The sequence below is a fragment of the Carcharodon carcharias genome, chromosome 5, assembly GCF_017639515.1.
Source record: "Carcharodon carcharias isolate sCarCar2 chromosome 5, sCarCar2.pri, whole genome shotgun sequence".
Taxonomy (NCBI): domain Eukaryota; kingdom Metazoa; phylum Chordata; class Chondrichthyes; order Lamniformes; family Lamnidae; genus Carcharodon; species Carcharodon carcharias.
This window is the reverse complement of record NC_054471.1, coordinates 84,216,052-84,236,497: the sequence shown is the minus strand read 5'-3', so window position 1 is coordinate 84,236,497 and position 20,446 is coordinate 84,216,052. Positions and strand designations below refer to the sequence as shown.

The window sequence follows — 20,446 nt, the reverse complement described above, 5'->3', positions numbered from 1 at the left end:
TCATATACTGGGATTTGTAATAACAATGAGCAATCTTCATTTTAGCAGACCAGTACCCACTTATAACAAATATATGCAACCAGAATTAATTACAAATAAAAAAAACTCCATTTATATTAGTATGTTTTTAATATAAAAAGGGAAAATCCCCACAAATTATGGAAGCATTAAATAACTAATTGTGCCGGCCTGTATCAGGTCCCAGCTGTACCATGCTCCATCTATTGTTATGATTTCTGTGGTGTATTTATAATTTTTTTTCCAGTAAATTAGAGTGCCACTAGAGGTTCAGGGTGCATAATGACCTAACTTATTGCATTCAGCACCAATAACACCATTGCAGCAATTTCCAGGCCTATACCTCATATGAATATTATAATTCACCAAGTTATGGAGTTGCAACCCAAAGTGAAAAGGCCACACTGTAAAGTTGACTCGTTACCAATGTATCCCATATGCAGTAAAGTTATCATCTTTAAAAACTCATTTACAGGATGTGGGCATCGCTGGCTCAGCCAGCATTTATTGTCCATCCCTAATTGCCCTTGAGAAGGTGGTGGTGAACCACCTCCTTAAACCGCTGCAGTCCATGTGGTGTAGGTACATCCATAGTACTGTTAGGGAGGGAGTTCCAGGATTTTGACCCAGTGACAGTGAAGGAACCGCAATATATTTCCAAGTCAGGATAGTGTGTGGCTTGGAGGGGGACTTGCAAGCAGTGGTGTTCCCATGTGTTTGCTGCCCTTGCCCTTCTAGATGGTAGCAGTTGTGGGTTTGGAAGGTGCTGTATAAGGAGGCTTAGGGAGTTCCTGCAGTGCCGCTTGTAGACGTTACGCACTGCTGCCACTTTGTGTTGGTGATGGAGAGAGTGAATGTTTGTGGATGGGGTGCCAATCAAGTGGGCTGCTTTGTTCTGGATGGTGTCAAGGTTCTTGAGTGTTGTTGGAGCTGCACTCATTCAAGCAAGTGGAGGGTGAAATATTTGGCAATGTGTTGTAAGCCAATAAGAAGTTTTAAATGGTAAACCTTGAAGCTGCAGTACCCTAAGTTAATTTTAAAGGAATACATCAATTTACCAAAATAATTTCTAGTTTACTGCTTTAGTTTTGCATACACTTAAATTATTTGTTACAAGTTAAAAAAAATGTAATACCTAACCTTACGAACTTTGAATTATCGTTGACAAATACTGGTCTGGATCTTGCAGTCCCAACAACGGTGAATGCTTAGTCGTTTGCCGCTACTGAGGGCCGCAAAGGCACACAACTTGGGCTAGTTGACCTGTATTTACCCTAATATGTGCACTGATTTATTTAGGGCTGCTCCTAGCAGGCATAGAGCCTGCTGAGCAGCGCATCACTTTAATTTGGGAGGAGTATCAAAACAGCCCTGTATCCCTGGCACTGCTCCTACCCATTCCCTTATGCCTCCACTTTGTCGACGACTACAAGATATGGGCCATTCAATATGGATTGGGCTAAATCCAGGACATGTTTTAAAATATTATATTTTCTCAGACACTAGAAAAGCACAAGTCTAAAGAACAAGTAATATTTCACAGCAGGTTTGTTGACAGATGCGCTAATATTTTTCACACAACTCCAGCGTAAAGAAGTTCATACTCATCATACCCCAAATTAGTGCAATCTTGGTTTAAAGTGATTCATTTTGGAGATGATTCTCTATGCGGGTAAAAAATTACTGGGCTGCTGACACTGTTAAGTCTCATGCACCAACTACTAGCTAGTTAAACATCAGGATTAGATATTAAAGTGTTAATTCCACTTTCACCAACTGGAAGGTGCAGGATATTTGGAGCAATTTAAAGGAGTAAAACAGTAACAAAAAACTGCCTGAAAAATGTTTAGTAAATAATTTCTGTGCTAAAATTCAAGAAGTGTGCATTATTGAGAAAAACATACCTTACACTTATACAATAAAATTACAATCCTAGAATTTGGTGATTTCAGCTTTGACCTCATTAAGCACTGTACAGAGACCTTTTTTGACACTACTAAGGCAGGCTAAGGTTGAACTATATTTCGCAGCTATGTATTGCACATTTGCTTTCTGCAGTAATTAAATCACTACAGTATTTAACGTGCAAGCAGTTTGCACTGTTCATCACTTACAGAACCAATAATAGGAATCATCTAAAGAGTAATTACCCCCTCTGGAATAGATCCACATTGTAAAACTTGTGTAATTCCACTGAGAATTCCACTGTTGCTTGTACCTCAGTCATTTTCATACTTTAGAAAGATGCAAAACTTTTAGGACATCACCATTATTACCTATAAAAGACAATAATATTTTAGGTTATCAATATCAGAAATAAAATAATTTTAAAATCAGAAAAACAGTCCCAATGTGGTACTTACCTCGGTTTAGACATTTTCCACTGCAACACGCTAATTGCCAATAATTTTTCCCATTCTGTGGCTCTGTGGCTGCTGTCATACACACATCTCGAGACAACAAATCAACTTAATTCCTGGGTATCACAATATGGAACACGGCCGCTGAAATAAAGCAATTAATAAAAGCATAAAATGATCATTCGCAATCTGAAGTGTTCTAAAGTGAAAAATCAGACTGCAAAAATGACTTGTAGTATCTGAACAAACTATTTACAAAGTGTGACTACAAAATGTTATTTATAAAGAATTTCATCAGCAAACTGTCTATTGTAAGCCACAAAAAAGACAGTTGTCAGGTTTGTGTTAGACATAAAATTTAACACAAAACAAAAACAGAATTACCTGGAAAAACTCAGCAGGTCTGGCAGCATCGGCGGAGAAGAAAAGAGTTGACGTTTCGAGTCCTCATGACCCAAGTTCTGTCGAAGGGTCATGAGGACTCGAAACGTCAACTCTTTTCTTCTCCGCCGATGCTGCCAGACCTGCTGAGTTTTTCCAGGTAATTCTGTTTTTGTTATAAAATTTAACGTTCTGCAAAAGATAAAAGACTGCAATTTTTCGTGCACAAGGCAATTCAGAGAGGAAAATCAATTATTTTGGAGATGGCCAAAACCTAAATGCTTCTTTTTTACTGCATAAAATCTAGGAGAGTAGTTGAACAGGTTCTCAGACCAAAGACAATCCCAGTTAGGTATGACAGAGAGTATAAGAATAGTAAGTACCAAGAGAACACACAAATGAGACCCTTTTGAGTGAGTGTGCTGCATACAAGTGCACATGTATAAATGGGCAAGATAGAGCATCCTAAAGCAAGACAGGAAGCATAAACAAAAGGACAAGTGCATGCAAGGCAGTGAACAAGTGAAAGCATGCCAAACCAAGATGGAATTGCAATAAGAACGAGTGTTTGCAACAAAAAAAGCAAGCCTGGATCAAGATACCAAACGGCTTCAATGCTCATGTGGAAATACCACATGCAGGGAACAAGCAGGAAAAACCCTGTATACTGCACAAGCAAGGAGGGTATGCGTAGAGTGAATGGGAGTGTAAGAATACGAAAAAAAAGTCTAAAAACAAATGCAAGATCACAAAAGCTCAGTGCCACCCACACCAAAGGCCAGCTGTCAACAGAGAGAGACACACAAGTGTTGAAAGCCACTTGTTGGCCACAGCTGAAACTTTGCTATAGGGCAAAAGCATGAATGTCTCTGACGGTATCATTGTGTTATAAATGGAATACAATCCTCCCTTATAATCCTCCGTTGTAACCTTCCTGCACAATTTGCTATTAGGTACCTCCCTCCACTCATGAATTTAACAGTGGGAGGACTAGAAAAAAACCCTGCTGTTAACATTGTCCAGAAACACTCTTCCATTCATCAGTGCCTGCACTATCCAGTCAATAATTAGTGGTTTATTTAAAAAAAGGTTTGCTACTTTCTTCATTATGACTTCACCTTTAACAGCTTCAAATTCAGCATCTTATCAAACAACTTACACAATGCCAAAAACTGCTCATTCACTGGCTGACCAATCTCAAAAAGAATTGAAGTGCATTATTCAGTAAAGAACCATTGTGACTAAGAGAACTAATAGGAGCCTATGTTCTATTGAAGAATACTCACATTGCAATGAAATATTAAACCAATGGTAAAAGTGTTTTCTAAATTACCATGGCACATTTATACTAATGTGTCAAGTTCAAAAAGCAACTCAGAAAGACACCATTACATGAATAAAGTTCAATGACCATGTTTATAAAAGCAATGGCTACAGGTGCTCATGATTATTGAGCAGATGCAGCCTCTGACTGCAACGCATAGCAAGTGTCACAGCTTTGCTTTAAGTCCACTGCAATTATTTGAGAGAGGTTCAGGGTCAAGGTACAGGATCAGCCATGATCTCATTGAATGGCAAATCAATAAGAAGGAAGTTGCCCCAGTATGTGGGAGATACAGAATCTGTAAGCAGCTGATCCTCCAATCACAGATTCTGGCTCTCTCATGCTGCTCCAGCTCCTGCAATCGGTTTCCCTCTTTCCCGCTCTTGCTGCTCCTCCATAGACAGAATCTATGGTTGAAGGAGCAGCAAAGATGAGAGAGGGGGATCCTGTGGTTGGAGAAGCTGGAGCAGTTATTCTAGCTGGTCCCACTGCAGCCATTGAGAGGAGGCTGTTTTGCTGAGAAATGTTTGAATATCTGGTTAGTCAAGGAGTGAGGAACCCTCTGGTGGATTTAACATTGCTGGAGGACAAATCATTGTTAAGGGTTACGGAACTCTGTCGGCACTGTCACCCTCTTGACCCAACAAGGAGAGCAGCAATACTGGTATAATCCAGCATTTCAATTATCACAGTGCCATCCTCCGCAAACAAGAAAGTCAAAATGATCAGAACAGAGAACAGAAGTACTCATGGGAATTCTTGTGATGCAGGGAGGTAAAAAATGGTTTTGTCTGTTAATATACCCGTAGGGATTAAGAATCCAGTCAGGCAGCGGATTTTTATGGATGTTTTCATTTTTATGTCTGGGTGAAAACTGTCCTGCCTTATACTTGATTTAAACCATTTGATAATTGTGTCGCTAATTTTGCAATCTACTGTGTCTCTTTTCATTTCCTTTATGGTTGTGTCCAGTTAATATTACTTTCAAGCCCCATAATTTCCAAGGACTGAAGCATGTGGTAGGTTATTTTGAAAAAAAAACATTTGTTGCTAGCTTATGTTTGTTGTTTTCTTGTGCCAATTTAAATACTGCAGTGTCTTGGAACTTTTAACGCTTTCCTTATGCTTTGTAATATTAGTTTAGATGCTTTTTGAGGACATTGATGAATTCTTCCAATTCTACTCATTCAAGTCCAAATACCCCATATGTCATCCATTTACCACATAGGCAATTTGCAAAGGCAGAGGTAAATTTCTTGCCCATAGCTGTGCATTTGATTTGAAGGTAAAACTCATTATTGTATTCAAAGTTTTTTTTGCTAAACCCTAAGTGCAATAACCACATTATAGTTTCACTTGACAAAAACAGAATTACCTGGAAAAATTCAGCAGGTCTGGCAGCATCGGCGGAGAAGAACAATGTTGACATTTCGAGTCCTCATGACTCTTCAACAGAACTAAGTAAAAATAGGAGAGGGGTGAAATAACCTGCTGAGATTTTCCAGGTAATTCTGTTTTTGTTTTGGATTTCCAGCAACTGCAGTTTTTTGTTTTTATCACTATAGTTTCACTTGGTATGTCAGGTTGGTGAAATTTATTAAAGATATTTCAGACAGCCAGCATATTTCGTGTGTTTCTATCTTTGTGTACAAACTTTCAACGTCCATTGTAAAAAGTATGTCATTTGAGGGTTACGGTTAGTGAGTTAATCACTTCTACAAAGTGATATGTTCCTTAATGTAAATAAAAATACCTGGAAAAACTCAGCAGGTCTGACAGCATCTGCAGAGAGGAACACAGTTAACGTTTCGAGTCCGTATGATTCTTCAACAGGACTAAGGAAAAATAGAAAATAGGTGAAATATAAGCTGGTTTAAGGGGGTGGTGGGACAAGTAGAGCTGGATAAAGGGCCAGTGATAGGCAGAGATAGCCAAAAGATGTCATAGACAAAAGGACAAAGAGGTTTTGAAGGTGGTGATATTATCTAAGGAATGTGCTAATAGGTGACATTAAGGGTAGAAAGCAGGACAAGCAAGGTACAGATAGCCCTAGTGGGGGTGGGGTGGGGGGAAGGGATTGAAATAGGATAAAAGGTAGAGATAAAACAATGGATGGAAATACATTTAAAAATAATGGAAACAGGTGGGAAAAGAAAAATCTAAAAAATTATTGGAAAAAGGGGGGATCGGAAAGGGGGTGGGGATGGAGGGGAGAGTTCATGATCTAAAATTGTTGAACTCAATATTCAGTCCGGAAGGCTGTAAAGTGCCTAGCTGGAAGATGAGGTCCTGTTCCTCCAGTTTGCGTTGAGCTTCACTGAAATATTGCAGCAGGCCAAGGACAGACATGTGGGCATGAGAGCAGGGTGGAATGTAGAAATAGCAAGTGACAGGGAGGTCTGGGTCATGCTTGCGGACAGACCTTGGCCTGCTGCAATGTTCCAGTGAAACTCAAAGCAAACTGGAGGAACAGCATCTCATCTTCCAACTAGGCACCTTACAGCCTTCCGGACTGAATATTAAGTTCAACAATTTTAGATCATGAACTCTCTCCTCCATCCCCATCCCCTTTCCGATCCCCCTTTTTTCCAATAATTTATATAGATTTTTCTTTGCCAACCTGTTTCCATTATTTTTAAATGTATTTCCATCCATTGTTTTATCTCTACCTTTTATGCTATTTCGATCCCTTCCCCCCACCCCACCCCCACTAGGGCTATCTGTACCTTGCTCATCCTGCTTTCTACCCTTAATGTCACCTATTAGCACATTCCTTAGATAATATCACCACCTTCAACAACTCTTTGTCCTTTTGTCTATCTCCACCTATCACTGGCCTTCTATCCAGCTCTACCTGTCCCACCACACCCAGCCCCCAACTTAAACCAGCTTATATTTCACCTCTTTTCTATTTTTCCTTAGTTCTGTTGAAGGGTCATACGGACTCGAAATGTTAACTGTGTTCCTCTCTGCAGATGCTGTCAGACTTGCTGAGTTTTTCCAGGTATTTTTATTTTTGTTTTGGATTTCCAGCATCCACAGTTTTTTGCTTTTGTTCCTTAATGTAACTAGGATGTTCCTGCTCTAAGAGGTTCCAATCTATGTCTCATTAAAGCACAGATGATCATGCAAGAAGGTGCATGAGCTTGGAAAGGCACATCACTGAAGTATGAAGTAAATGTAAATTAAAACATTTGTTAACAGATGGCTAGCTTGGTGCTGCAGAATTAATGTGTGTGTTCCCCTTGCTGTACAGTTGGACCTTAGGAAGTCCATATCCTGTCATGTTTGTCAGTATTGAGGGGAAAGAAACTTGAAATTGGCAGAACAATGCCAAAGAACGCTGGAGAGTGCTAATTGCTCGCAATTATTTTTTAAAAGCAGCTGCAGATGTGAGACTCAGTTTCCTTGTGCCAAGTAGTTAGAATTTTCATTTTGGACATGGAATATGGGAGATTTATTTATAATATATTAACAAGAACATCTTATTTATAGATACCAAGTTAAAAGATTTAATAATATATGCATAGTCTTTGGTATTTGTGCTACCTCAACTATCCAAAGATGGAAGCCCTAAAAAAAACATTCAACGCAAATACAGAAGATAATATTACTTCATGACTGCATCACCGAATAAAAGGAGTTATTGAGAATGAAAGAAGCCCCTGAGATAAAATGTAGTCCCTGAAAATCAAAAACTCGAGAAAATCTCAGGAGTCCTCAAGGGGGAGGGGCGGGAATTAATAATTTTACTCCAAGGGCCAAAATGGCCTATTCCTCCTCCTTATAATTGTATCAGTTAGCAGCCAGCTGAAAAACTATGATTCATGTACCCCTCCTTCTCCTGAAAAATAAATTACAGGAAGCACTTTCCAGTTCTTAGCAAAACACCTTAAGAAGCTCACTTCTCCAAAAGGATGTTGCGATTCCCATTAAATATTTGCAGGGAACCTGAATCTATAGAGAAAAATACTCCAATGATTCTGGCAAAAGAAAAAGGAACCTTCCCTTTCAAACTTGTAGCTCGCAAAGCCAAAAATTGAATTTCTATACATTACTGTATTTTTTAATTCTCCCTAGGCTGTATATCAGAATATCTGCAGCTGGCCACTGACAGGACATAATTACACTATCTACACTCAATGCTCCCAGCATTCCTGCGTATCTTATATGAGCAGGATAATGTGGGTATTTCTCAACAGCTATATCTGCTTTTTATGCTGAACCCTGCTGCACGTCAACAGCATCATTCATATCCTAGATATAAAAACAAAACTCTGCGGATGCTGGAAATCCAAAACAAAAACAGAATTACCTGGAAAAACTCAGCAGGTCTGGCAGCATCGGCGGAGAAGAAAAGAGTTGACGTTTCGAGTCCTCATGACCCTTCAACAGAACTGATTTTTCTTTACAATGAGAGGGGTGAAATATAAGCTGGTTTAAGGGGGGGAGAGAAGTGGAGGGGGGGTGTTGTTGTAGGGACAAGCAAGCAGTGATGGGAGCAGATCATCAAAAGATGTCACAGACAAAGGAACAAAAGAACACAGAGGTGTTGAAGTTGGTGATATTATCTAAACGAATGTGCTAATTAAGAATGGATGGTAGGGCAGAGTGCCCTACCATCCATTCTTAATTAGCACATTCGTTTAGATAATATCACCAACTTCAACACCTCTGTGTTCTTTTGTTCCTTTGTCTGTGACATATTTTGATGATCTGCTCCCATCTCTGCTTGCTTGTCCCTACAACAACACCCCCCCCTCCACTTCTCTGTCTCTCCCCCCCCACCCCCCCACCCCCCCACCTTAAACCAGTTTATATTTCACCTCTCTCATTGTAAAGAAAAATCAGTTCTGTTGAAGGGTCGTGAGGACTCGAAATGTCAACTCTTTTCTTCTCCGACGATGCTGCCAGACCTGCTGAGTTTTTCAGGTAATTCTGTTTTTGTTTTGTCATTCATATCCTCTTGCACTTGTGGTCTTGCTATCCTCATTTTTTAACCTTCTGTGGCTTCAACATATGCTGGTTCCTAAACAGGTGTCATGAAAGTACAGTTGTGATATTATAATTTTTTAAAAAAAAATTGTTTTTATACGGGCACAAGAAGCCTTAAAGGTGGCTGCCAAAAGTCACCTGGCTTTTTCTTCAACTGTGATGTTGTCAAGCTTCTAGAAGGCTCCGAGTGGATTATAAACAGACATACCCAGACATGAAAAGACTTCTGAAATTCAATGGGTCATCAAACAGACAATTGCTTTCCCTTTAGGTGTGAAAACCTTAGCCCCTTTTGAACACTACAGCTGATAAGGGGGTTTTGGATTGCTAAATGGGATTACTTGCCTTATTTGGAAGATGACTTGGCATTCTGTCCAGATCGCATGACAGCAACCATTTTAGGTTTTGAACTGTATAAAGACAGGCTGCGAGCAGCCATTCTTGTGTGCAGAACCATCTTGAACATCATGAGGAAGACACCCTGAAACAGAAACTATTTTTCAACAGGGAGACACTGAGGAATCTTTCCAGAAACAGCTAAAGGACTGCTGTACAAAAGTCAGGCTACCAAGAGCCACCACCTGCAGTAGATGCTGAGAGGTTGTTACAGATGCTGAGAGGTTGTTTCCCCTTGTGGGAGAGTCAAGGGCCAGAGGGCATAATCTCATAGTAAGGGGGGTGCCCATTTAAGACACAGATGAGGAGGAATTTCTTCTCCCAGAGGGTAATGAATCAGTGGAATTCTTTACCGCAGAGGGCTGTAGAGGCTGGGTCATTAAGTGTATTCAAGGCTGAGATAGACAGATTTTTAATCAATAAGGGAATCAAGAGTTATGGGGAAAGGGCAGGAAGGTGGGGTTGAGAACTATCAAATCAGTCATGATCTCATTGAATTGTGGAGCAGACTCAATGGGTCAAATGGACTACTTCAGCTCCTATGTCTTATGGTCTTTCGGCTTCTTTCCTCACCTTGATGGTGGATGGTGAGTTTTGAGATGGTTGAAGGGAAAAGGCAAAATCAGAATGGTTGGAGGGGCATAAAGTGGCATGAGGGATTTGCTACAGGAGAACAATAAAAGTGAAAGTGAAAACAGGAATCTTCACTACTCCCAGGATCTGTTCTGTGTGCCGAGTCCACCTAAAAAAAAAAGGCAACACCAACTGGTTGACTGCAGAAGCAATCGCAGCTGCTAAGCCAAGTCTCAAGTTTCAATCCCTTCACTTCGAAAAAATGGTACTCAAGCAATGGGCCCACAATGATATCTCATTGATTGAAATCTGATTTGAAATCTCATCTTTTAAGTGTCTGCTTTTAATCTTTGTACCTGTATTTTAGTTACTAGCTTTATCACTTTTACTTTAGGAACCTTCAGCAATAGTTTCAGTAATAAGCAAACCTTTATCTTGTTTAAGTCTAAAGCTTGTCTGCTGGATTATTTTTAAATTGGACCATTCATGAATTAAACACACACAAATTCTTAGCTAACGGACCACTTTAAGGAAATATCTTTTACATGGGTCATGACATAGGCTGAATCACTACTGCCTCACTGGACATGCCCCACCAGACTCTACCCCTCTGCTTCTAGCCCCAACCATTTCTTCCAATTTTCACCTCTCTATGACCCCATGGCACTTCAACAAATGACAACAGAATTACATCATTATGTAGCTATATTTATTGCCTTTCCCAACCAAAGGGTATTTCCTCCTGAACTCGCTTAAAGTCCCCTAGTTTGGGGAAGGCAATCTTCACTTTCTTCAAACTGGCAAAAAACACCAGCTCTAACCCAGTTGTTAGCTGCATATTGTTCTTCTGTAGCAAATCTCTCATGCCTCTTTACCCCCCACTCTTCAACCCCAAACATTCTGATTTTGCCTTTTCCCTTCAACCATCTCAAAACTCACCACCATCAAGGTGAAGAAAGAAGCCAAAAACCAATTAAGGTGGCAATTAACTGTGGCATCAAGAAGTCTTAGCAAAACTCAAGTTAATGGGAATCAGGGGGAAAAATCTCCGCTGAATGCAGTCATACCTAGCACAAAGGAAGATGGTTGTGGTTGTTGGAGGTCAATCATCTCAATCCCAGGACATCACCACAGGAATTCCTCAGGGTAGTGTCCTAGGCCCAGCCATCTTCAGCTGCTTCGTCAATGACCTTCCTGCCATCATCAGGTCAGAAGTGGGGATGTTTGCTGATGATTGCGCAATGTTCAGCACCATTCGTGGCTCCTTGGGTACTGAAGCAGTCCATGTCCAAATGCAGCAAGTCCTGGACAATATCCAGGCTTGGGTTGATGTGTGGCACGAATGTTACTTGCCATACAAGTGCCAGGCAATGATCATCTCCAACAAGACAGAATCTAACCATTGCCCCTTGACTTTCAATGGTATTAGCATCACTGAATCCCCCACAGTCAACATCCTGGGGATTACCATTGACCAGAAACTGAACTGGACTAGCCACATAAATACTGTGGTTACAAAAGCAGGTCAGAGGAAAGAAATCCTGTGGAGAGTAACTCGTGTCCCAACACCCCAAAGCCTGTTTGCCGCCATCCACAAGGCACAAGTCAGGAGTGTGATGGAATACCCTCCGCTTGCTTGGACAAGTGCAGCTCCCACAACACTCCAAAAAGCTTGATACCATCCAGGACTAAGCAGCCTGCTTGATTGGCACCCCATCCACAAACATTCACTCCCTCCACCACCGACAAACAGTGGCAGTGTGCACCATCTACAAGATGCACTGCAGAAACTCACCAAGGTTCCTTAGGCAGCACCTTCCAAATCCACGTAAATGTATAAAAAAAAAGAGAAGCTACCAAATTAAATTATCAATTAATATAAAGGGTAGTAAAGCATTCCAAACAGTTAAATAACAAATGAAAAATTAGGATTGGGATAGGGATACTAAGGGATATACATGACAAACTTACAATGACAGCAAAATGGTAGCAATATTATATAACTACTTTGCCCCATTATTTAACCAGGGAGACTAACTTGGTTGTTGAATTTTTTTATTCTTTCATGGGATGTGGATGTTGCTGGCAAGGGCATCATTTGTTGCGCATCCCTAATTGCCATTGAGAAGGCAGTGGTGAGCTGCCTTCTTGAACCGCTGCAGTCCATGTGGTGTAGGTACACCCACAGTGCTGTTAGGAAGGGAGTTCTAGGATTTTGACCCAGTGACAGTGAAGGACCGGCAATATAATTCCAAGTCAGGATGGTGAGTGGCTTGGAGGGCAACTTACAGATGGTGGTATTCCCATGCATCTGCTGCCCTTGTTCTTCTAGGTGAAGATGGTCACATGTTTGGAAGGTGCTGTCATAAGAGGCTTGATGTGTTGCTACTGTGCATGTTGTAGATGGTACACATTGCTGCCACTGTGTGATGGTGGTAGAGGGAGTGAAGGTTAAAGGCGCTGCTCAAGCAGGTTGCTTTGTCCTGGATGGTGCCAAGCTTCCTGAGTGTTGCTGCAGCCACACTCATCCAAGCAGGTGGAAAGTATTCCTGTCTTGTGCCTTGTAGATGGTAGACAGGCTTTGGGGAGTCAGAAGGTGAGTTACTCACCTCAAAATGCCCAGCTTCTGACCTGCCCTTACAGCCACAGTATCTATATGGTTGGTCCAGTTCAGTTTCTGGTCAATAGTAATCCCCAATAGTGGGGGATTCAGTGATGATACTGCTATTGAATGTCAAGAGGAGATAATTTGATTCTCTCTTGCTAGAGATGGTCATTGCCTGGACTTGTGTTGCACCAACGTTACTTGCCACTTAGCCCCAAGCCTGAAATGTTGTCTAGGTCTTTCCTCTCATATTGGCACAGACTGCTTCAATATGTAAGGAGTTGCGAATGCTACTGAACAATGTGCAATCATCAGAACATCCTGACTTCTGACCTTGATGTGGGAAGGTCATTGATAAAGCAGTTGAAGATAACTGAGCCTAGGTCACTACCTTGAGGAGCTCCTGCAGCAATGCCTGGGACTGGGATGATTGACATCCGACAACCACAACTCCAACCAGTTTCCCCCAATTCCCAGACTCCACTTTTGCTTGGGCTCTTTGATGCCACACTCTGTCAAATGCCGCCTTGATGTCAAAAGCAGTCCCTCTCACCTCACCTCTGGAGTTCAGCTCTTCTGTCCATGTTTGGACATAGTATATACATAGTATATATCCTTCAGCCATTTCCTGATATCGTGAAGCGAATCAAATTGTCTCAAGATTGGCATCTGTGATGTTGGGGACCTCAGGAGGAGGTTGAGATGGGTCATCCACTTCTGGTCTGAAGATGGTTGTAAATGCTTGAGCCTTGGCTTTTGCATTGGCATGCTGAACTTCCCACATTATTGAGGATGGGAATATTTATGGAGTCTTCTCCACTTATTTGTTTAATTGTCCATGACCATTCATGACTGGTTGTGATCTGATCCATTGATTGTGAGGTTAGTTCTGTCTATTGTATGCTGCTCCTACTGTTTGTCATGCATGTAGTCCTGTATTGCAGCTTCACCCAATTGACACCTCGTTTTTTAGGTATGCCTGGTGATGTTCCTGGCATGACCTCCTGCATTCCTCACTGAACCAGGGTTGTTCACTACTCACATGTAACCTTTCAGGCAATCCATAAATTTTAGGATATACTTTCCCAAAGGGGAAAATTCTTGCTAACAGGAAGCTCACACCCACCTTGAATGACCTCTTACCTCAAAAGTAAATAGAACATTTTTTTCATTAATTTTTATGGGACGTGAGCATCACTGGCTAGGCCAGCATTTATTGCCCATCAATAACTGCCCTCAAAAAGGTGGGTGAGCTGCCTTCTTGAACCGCTGCAGTCCATGTGGTGTAGGTACACCCACAGTGCTGTTAGGTAGGGAGTTCCAGGATTTTGACCCAGCAACAGTGAAGGAACGGCAATACATTTGCAAGTCAAGATGGTGAATGGCTTGGAGGGGAACTTCCAGGTGGTGGTGTTCCCATGTGCTTGCTGCCTTTGTCCTTCTAGATGGTGGTAGTCATGGGTTTGGAAGGTGCTGTCTAAGGAACCTTGGCAAGATCCTGCATCTTTAGATGGCACATACTGTCCTGCCACTGTGCATCGGTAGTGGAGGGAGTGAATGTTTGTGGATGGGCATAAATCAAGCAGGCTGCTTTGTCCTGGGCGGTGCCAAACTTCTTTAGTGTTGTTGGGAGTCCAGGCAAATGGAGAGCATTCCATCACACTCCTGACTTGTGCCTTGTAAATGGTGGACAGGCTTTGTGGAGTCAGGAGATGAGTTACTCACCACAGGATTCCTAGCCTCTGAACCACTATTTATATGTCTAGTCCAGTTCAGATTCTGGTCAATGGTAACCCCCAGGATGTTGTTAGTGTGGGATTCAGTGATGCCACTGAATGTCGAGGGGTGATGGTTAGATTCTCTCTGGTTGGAGATGGTCATTGCCTGGCATTTGTGTGGTGTGAAGGTTACTTGCCACTTGTCAGCAGCTCAAGCCTGGATATTGTCCAGGTCTTGCTGCATTAGAATATGGACTGCTTTAGTATCTGAGGAGTCGCAAATGGTGCTGAACATTGTACAATCATCAGCGAACATCCCCACTTCTGACCTTCTGAGGGAAGGAAGGTCAGTGATGAAACAGCTGAAGATGGTTGAGCTGAGGACTCTACCCTGAGGAACTCCTGCAGTGATGTCCTGGAACTGAAATGATTGACCTCCAACAACCACAACCATCTTCATGCCAGGCGTGACTCCAACCAGCAGAGAGTTTTCCCCCTGATTCCCACTGACTCTAGTTTTACTAGGATTCCTTGATGCCACACTCTGTCAAAATGCAGCCTTGATGTCAAGGGCAGTCACTCTCAATTCACCTCTGGAGTTCAGCTCTTTTGTCCATGTTTGAGCAAAGGCTGTAAAAACATCTGTAAGAAAGCGGAGATCTATTCAAATTCGGCCAGATAAATTGAAATATGTATTTAAATTGGCTGCATTGCTAATCCGAAACCTGCCTCCTATTGCATCCATACCTTCTGAATAAAGAATTCTAGGAGGCATACTTAACTTGCATCAAAAAAATCTATATTCATCATTTTTTCTGACTGCAAGAGAAGGTAAATTTGACTCTAAGAATTAATAGCTCCAGCTAACAAGTTCTCCTTTTCAACAGTGGCTCCTATAATCTGATAACTAAGTGCAACTAAAATGCATTCCTTTAATTTTCACACAACAGCTAAAAAACAAATTGCAGGCAAAGCTTTAGTGTTGCCATTCCCATAGATTTGGTTTAAAAGTCCACCAAATTAATCACAAAGAAACAAGAAAAATGCAGTTATTAAAACTTATTTCAACTGGTAAAGAATAATGGTTTATAAACTGCATCAATAGCTTTCTTCATTATCATTGAACAACAGTCACATCTGCAAACCCTAGAACATACAAAATCTTAGAAATGAAAAAGAGCTTCAATGCCACAGCCACTAAAAGAATATCACTCAAACAACAACTTTAATCCTTCACTTTCCAATTGTCTAAGACTTTGAAAGGTTTCTAAAGCAACTAAATATTACTAAATAAAAAGATTAGCCAAAAAGGAATAGTCCTGCAAAAACTAGGTCTCAGCACAAATTCAACACTCCTGAAACTGTATGTTCTACTAAAAATGACAGTTGTATTGAAATTTTGACAGTATTCTGGGTGTATACAGTCCTTGATTTAATTTATTCAGAAGTTAAAACTATAGTAAACATGTCAGCAGGATGAGCTGGTTTACATTTCGCTTCCCTCAGAAGAGTCTTACTCCTGTTTGCACTTGAGATAAATCATTTGAAATAAGAACAATTTAATTGACACAAAATTATTTGATTTTACTGCGTGTGTTCCGATTCCATTGTAAGAAACTAGATGCTCAATAACAACAGGACCAAAGAAAGAAATCAACTCACATCTATTCATCTAGTAGATACACTTCTTCATTCAGTTTCAATAGCAGAACCCACAGGAGTTCCCTATCTCCAGATACTGGTAGAGATAAACATACATTAACTTTGAATAAACAGTACTCTCCTAGACTTCTTTCCCTTTTAAACAATAAGGGTTCATTTAAAACAGTATTGCCATCATGCAATAGATAAAACCATAATCTTATATTGCACATAAAACTTAATTGCTTGATATGTTAATAGGACAGAGAGGGAGCTATGACATCAGTGCAATATTCTCCGTAAATTTACACGACTTGCAAACAGAATATTTTCTTAATCTTGCTGCTCAAAGAATCTGCCTACCAATGAATGACTAAACATTTTAGCAAGGGCATCCAGATAATCCCACAATATCCTTTCTGGAATTTTGATAAGATTAAAGTTAGTGTAAAGCTGCATTTGAAATAGACATATTTCCATTTTTCTTCCTCCCTCTCCCAAGGATTTAAACCAAGGCTTTTGTTACCCAAAAGTACACTGCCTACCAACATTATGTAAATAAAATGTATTATATACAGGTACTCATTATTGACAAAATCACAACAAAACTGAAGGAGGCCATTCAGCCTGTCACGTCTGTGCTGGCTCTCTGCAAGAACTCACCTCCTTGCCTAGTTCCGCATAGTCCTGCAATTTTTTTCCCTTTCAGATAATGATCCATTTCTCTTTTGAAAGCTGAGATTGAATCTGCCTCCACCACACTCTGCAGTGCATACCAGATCCTAACCACTTGCTGCGTAGTTTTTCCTCATGTCATGATTGCTTCTTTTGCCAATTACTTTAAATCTATGTCCTCTCACAAATGGGAACAGTTTCTCCCTATTTACTCTCTCCAGAGGCATCATGATTTTGAATACCTCTATCAAATCGCCTCTCAACATTCTCTTCTCCAAGGAGAACAATCCTAGCTTCTCCAATCTATGTAACTGAGGTTCCTCATCACTGGAACCATTCTCTTGAACCTTTTCTGCACTCTCATCTGATGCCTTCACATCCTTCCTAAAGTGTGGCACAATACACCAGTTGAGGCCAAACCAGTGTTTTATACAGGTTCAACATAACCTCCTTGCTTTGTACTCTATCCCCTATTTGTAAAGCCCAGGATCCCATATGCTTTTTTTAAAAAATTGCTCTCTCAAACTGTCCTGCCATCTCCAATGATTTGTACACATATGCCCCCAGGACCCTCTGCTTTTTTTTTAAAAAAAGCCTTTAAAATTTAGCACCTCTTATAGAATTGTACTCTATTTTATATTGCCTCTTTGTGTTCTTCCTACCAAAATGAATCATTTCACACTTCTCTGCATTAAACTTCATCTGCCCATTCCACCTTTTGAAGTGTAACATATCCTTGTCACAGTTCACAATGTTTCCAAGGAACAATGTAAAGTATACCTGAGAAGTGAGTTTCTCAGTTGTTAAAGGTAAAAGGGAAAAGATTTGTTCTGCAGTTTGAAGTATATGTTGCCTACAAAAATAGTGTTTCGTCTAAGGGGTTTTTAGTCTATTTGTTATAGTAAGTCTTAAAACATGAAATCTTATGTATTCCTTTCAGCTATCAACTGAAGGCTTCAATTTCTTTTTGAAAGTTAACAGTCTCTATGGAGATTGAAACACAAGGTTTACTTAGAACTGGAAACCTAGCCTAATCTCAGTTTCATGTATTAAGAATTCAATGGCATCGTAATAAAGAACAAACAAAGAACAAGGCTACACTTCCAGCTAAAAACTTTGGTGCTTAATTACAATCCAAGTTCGAGTTAGAGACACTAATTCTAATTTTTGTGACAGATTTGGTACATCAAAACTTGAGTTTAGAGGCAGCAGTGTTTTCTTTGAAAGCAGCTTATACATCAGTATGAGGCATCTCAAAGCATACTTTTTCTACACTGCTTCATCCAGACCCCCAATAATCAAAGATGGTTCAAACAGATCATCAAACAGATTCCCCAAAATACTGTGTAGAGATTTAACCAGATACAGAAATGGGAATAAATTTAGTATGCTTACTTTGACAGCATCCTCCCAACCCTCAGACGATCTTTATCACTGAGGACAATAGCAGAAACACTGCAAGAACAATGTCACCTCAAAATCATACACCATCTCGACTTTGACATGTAACCTCTGATCCTGTAAAAAAGTCCTGCAATTCCATACCTAACACCACCGGTGAAGGAAAGGGCTATAGCTGCAGCACATTCTCAGAGTTAAAAAAGATTGAGTACAAATATGGTTTCGTCAGTAAAAGCAAAGGTAATGTAGAATCTTGTACGTTTTTATTCCCAAATTAATACCTTCTATATGCAATGCTTCTTTCAATCAGGCTCAGTGGCATTGCGACCCAGATTCAGGTGAGGAGAGTGCAGGGCACAGAATCACAGAATTGGTATGGTGTAGAAGGAGGCCATCGAGCCCATCATGTCTGTACCGACTCTCTGAACATTTCAACTTAGTGCCAATCTCCTGCCTTTTCCCCGTAACCCTGCACATTGTTTCTATTGAAATAATCATTCAATGCCCTCTTGAATGCATTGGGTCAATGATCAGAGCCATCCATCAACAGGGCTGGCAGTCTAAAGAGGGATTCAGGGGAAGTACTTCTGCTTCTCCTGCACATGAAGTGTGCTAAAAGTGGCACATTGAACACATTTATAATTAAAAGTTTCACATGTTTAAGTCTTGGATCTCCAGCTGTACAAAAAAATTCCAGTCTTACAGGATTTTAGTGCAAGACATCTGACAGTTTGGTATGCAATTTTAGTAATTCACAATTAAAATATGAAGTTACACAAAGGTATTAAAGACAACAAAATACTGAATAACTAACACAGTGTAGCCATCCTTCCTGCATTAATTATTTCAGATGCACTTCAGCCCGAAAGTGGCAATACAACTCAGCAATCACAAGTTATTTATACACTGACCTTAGACAGGTGTTTACATTGTCAGCTCCCAATGCATATACCTGGCAGCAACCCCAATTTGCCAGATTTCCTATAGCAAATTACTAGAAAGACCTGGACTGAGGTTTTGCACGTTACCATGCATGCACAAAGCATCACTGTGGCTGAATATTATGCTGTGCACCAGTTGCACACAGCAAGAAACAGAACAGAATCTATAGTACAACAGCAGCCGTAAGCATAAAACACTTTATAATAAAAAATACAAAACTAAGATCTTTCCTATAGCAACCGGTCAAGTCACGTACTTTCCAGTGGTATGATATATTAACTCTACTAAAACAATGAAAATAAGATCCTAATTAACCTTCACAAAAATGTCAGATCTCCTTGGAAATAAGAACATCTCAACAGAAAGCAGAGTGTGATTACTAAACTGCTAATGCTGGCCAATGGTCCTATCTTCCAATTTTGCATCCATATAAGCAAGACAATGGAAAAGAAAGGCAAAAGAGATAAGGTTTCTGAGATGTATGGAGGAGGATTAGCTGGACAACATGCAACTAATGAGGAAGTTTTAAGGAAAGCAGGCACACTTGAACTTTGGCAGATGATCACCAAGAGACAACTACAATTTTTTGGGCACAAACTTTGGAGAGAGAAACCCCAAAATCCAATAGTGATTGTTAAAACTAAGGGTAATAATAGAGCATGAGGAAAACAAAACTTAAGAAGCAGAACAGATACGACATTTGAGAAAAACACCAAGATGTTGGCTGCTATCAAGGACCAAGAAAATTAGGCAGCCACGATCACCAGAAGAACTAAGGTGGACAGCATGCGTGGGTCAGCATTGACAAGCCACACCACCTTACAACCCCTTCCCCGATTATCTGTGGCACTGCCCCAACTCTTGAAAATGAGTCTTATTTTGAAATAAAAAAGCCCAGATTACCATGTCAATTTAATTATTGAGAATTCCTCCTGCCTTAGCCCACAAAACATAATGGACAAGGGAGAAATTGTTGAAACAAAATTGGAGAATGAATTTATATTTGATAGCATCCTCCCACGCACAGCATGGAAAGGAAGATGTGAGAGAGAGAGGACGAGTGTGAGTGAATGAGAGAGAGAGAAAGATTAGATTAAAAAATGGAAAAAGGTTATTGATGTATAGAGAACAGAGAAATATATAATGGGGGACCATCCCATTCATCGTGCCTGTGCTGGCTCTGTGGCTATCCAATTAATTTCATTCTCAAGCTCTCTGCCCATAGCCCTGCAAATTTTCTCCTCCAAGTGTTTATCAAATTTCTTTTTGGAAGACATTATTCAATCTGCGTTCACCTTTTCAGGCAGCGTATTCCAGATCATTGCAATTCACTGCATGAAAAAAATATTTTGTCACGTCACCTCTTTTTGACAATTATCGTAAATCTTTTCTTTCTAGTTAGCGACACTTCGGCCAG

The 20,446-nt window shown here is 40.4% G+C and overlaps 1 protein-coding gene across 8 annotated transcripts in view; it reads right to left on the bottom strand.

Moving 5' to 3' along the window:
• fam135a (family with sequence similarity 135 member A) overlaps positions 1-20,446 on the bottom strand; it is a 259,444-nt gene that overhangs the window by 237,621 nt on the left and 1,377 nt on the right. For 6 of the 8 annotated variants that reach the window (XM_041187897.1, XM_041187900.1, XM_041187895.1 and 3 more), the window contains exons 2-3: positions 2,382-2,522; positions 2,169-2,294 (exon numbers count right to left, since the gene is read on the bottom strand). Coding sequence is in view for 7 of the 8 variants with exons in the window: in XM_041187900.1 (XP_041043834.1) it covers positions 2,169-2,251 (83 nt within the window). In the remaining variant the exon portion in view is untranslated. Of the gene's footprint in view, positions 1-2,168; positions 2,295-2,381; positions 2,523-5,458; positions 5,519-20,446 lie in introns of those variants that run through there. The other 2 variants (XM_041187896.1, XM_041187898.1) reach the window with 2 other exon arrangements.